The 1,876-nt window shown below is 64.8% G+C and overlaps 1 protein-coding gene across 1 annotated transcript in view; it reads right to left on the bottom strand.

Moving 5' to 3' along the window:
• The window catches only part of TBC1D8 (TBC1 domain family, member 8 (with GRAM domain)), a 101,942-nt gene that overhangs the window by 31,982 nt on the left and 68,084 nt on the right, over positions 1 to 1,876 (bottom strand). Inside the window, exons 8-9 of the mRNA XM_014533133.1 lie at positions 1,366 to 1,515; positions 185 to 335 (exon numbers count right to left, since the gene is read on the bottom strand). Coding sequence (XP_014388619.1) covers positions 185 to 335; positions 1,366 to 1,515 — 301 coding nt within the window. The remainder of the gene's footprint in view (positions 1 to 184; positions 336 to 1,365; positions 1,516 to 1,876) is intronic.

The raw sequence follows: 1,876 nt of genomic DNA, 5'->3' as shown, positions 1-1,876 counted from the left end.
CCTGCAACCAGGTCACACCCACCGCTCAGCCTGGTCACACCCACTGCTCAGCCTGGTCACACCCACCGCTCAGCCTGCAACCAGGTCACACCCACCGCTCAGCCAGGTCACACCCACCGCTCAGCCTGCCCGTCATGCGACTGCTCCAGAAATCACCCGGGCCCAGAGGTGCAGACCCGCTCACCTGAGAAGAGCAGCCAGAGCCTGCCACGCAAACACTCGGGGAGGCCCATGGCCACCAGCTTCCGGATCTTCTCCGTGCGGAACATGCACACGGTCCTGCCATATTCCACAAAGTGGTCCTTCCACAGGCTTATCTTTACCTCTTCCCTGGACTGGAAACGGGAACATCGTTAAGGTACAAAGAAGCCCGGCCTTTTCCTTGAAACCTGGATGGGAAGAAAAACGTCTGTCCCAACACTAACGTGACCCAAAGCAGACGGGGGCGGGAAGTGGGGTGGGAATGGAGGCCCAGGGAGCTCATCAGGGGTCTGGCCAGAGCCCGCTGTTGGCTCAGCCGCAGAGGGTGAAGGGGGACAGGGCAGAGGGTGAAGGGGAGCGGGCAGATCCGAGCCTGCCCTGAGCTTCCTGCCGGCGGAGGAAACACAAACCTGAACACGCCGCGCGCGCGCGCGGCTCTATCAGAGCAAGAACGCTGCGGCCTATCCGGGCCATTACACACCCTCAGAGCTGCCCGAGGGCAGGATGTCAGCTCCTTTGAAGTGAGGGGTTTATTTATGCTTTTAATCATCTCGCGTCCCAGTCGGGGGAGCTCACACGTGCATTCACTGTTACCCTTCTGTGAACAAGGCAATCGGGGCTCTGTGCGGAGCGAGCAGTGAGCAGGATGCTCGGTGCAGCCCGGGAAGAGCCTGCACGGCCACCCGAGCTGGTGGCTGCAGAGCCGCCCGCAGGGCACCACCTCCCAGCACGGCCTCCGGCCTCCGCTCACTCACCTCCTGCAAACACTTCCCTCAGCTTCTCCCGCCAGAGATGAAGCTACTGAGTAAATGTGACCAAATGTCTGAGTCCAATAGAACAGGAACAGGAGCCTCCGTCCCAGCAAAGAGGCGGTGCTGAGGGAGGACTCAGATGCCCTGGGGCCAGAGGAGGGCGCAGGGGACCCACGGGACACCCAGCACGGCCCCTCAGGGCCACAGCATCCTCCGCGCACACACACGGGGCAGGCAGCGGGGACCAGCACACCCCTCCCTCCTCTGCGCCCAGGAGGCAGAGCGGGGACCTGCTGTTCGGGTTGCCGGCAACCTGCACCTCTGCCCCCTCGATGCTGAGCTGCAGGAGCAGGGGGCTGGGAGGCGGCACCGTGCCAGCCCCAGGAGCGCCCGCCAGGGGGCCTGCACCCACCATTGGCAGGACAGCGCCCGGGGCCTCCTCTCCACTCTCCTCGCTGCTCTGAGAAGACACCATTTCCAGGTCCCCAAACGTGTGGTCGTTGCAGGCGCTTGTTGACTGAAGCGGCAGCGGCGTCTGTGGGGCGGGGAAGGAAGAAGCAGGTCACTGCCTCGCACCGGACACGGCGCCCCTGGAGGTGTGAGCGCAACAAACTCAAACCTGCCCAGGACTGACCCTCAGGAAGCAGACTAACCGCACCCAGAGGATTTGACCCTCAGGGGAAGGGGGGCCCCTGTGCTGCCCGGGAGACACCCCCCGCCCACCGCGTGCAGAGCTGAGCAGCGCCAGCGATAGACACCACCCGCACTGAGCCGTCTCCTGTCCTCCCTCTGCTGGGGGGGAGGCGGGTGGGGGAGGGACGGAGACCAGGCCGTGCCTGCAGGCCCACCCGCAGGGCGACAGCTTCTCTCGGAGGTCACACGGCCCCCACGTGGCCCCTCCCTCCACCTGAGGCCACGACCTA

Source organism: Myotis brandtii, unplaced genomic scaffold (genome assembly GCF_000412655.1).
Source record: "Myotis brandtii unplaced genomic scaffold, ASM41265v1 scaffold1213, whole genome shotgun sequence".
In the NCBI taxonomy this organism is placed as follows: domain Eukaryota; kingdom Metazoa; phylum Chordata; class Mammalia; order Chiroptera; family Vespertilionidae; genus Myotis; species Myotis brandtii.
Note: the sequence above shows the minus strand (reverse complement) of the source record. Positions and strands in the feature narration are given on the sequence as shown.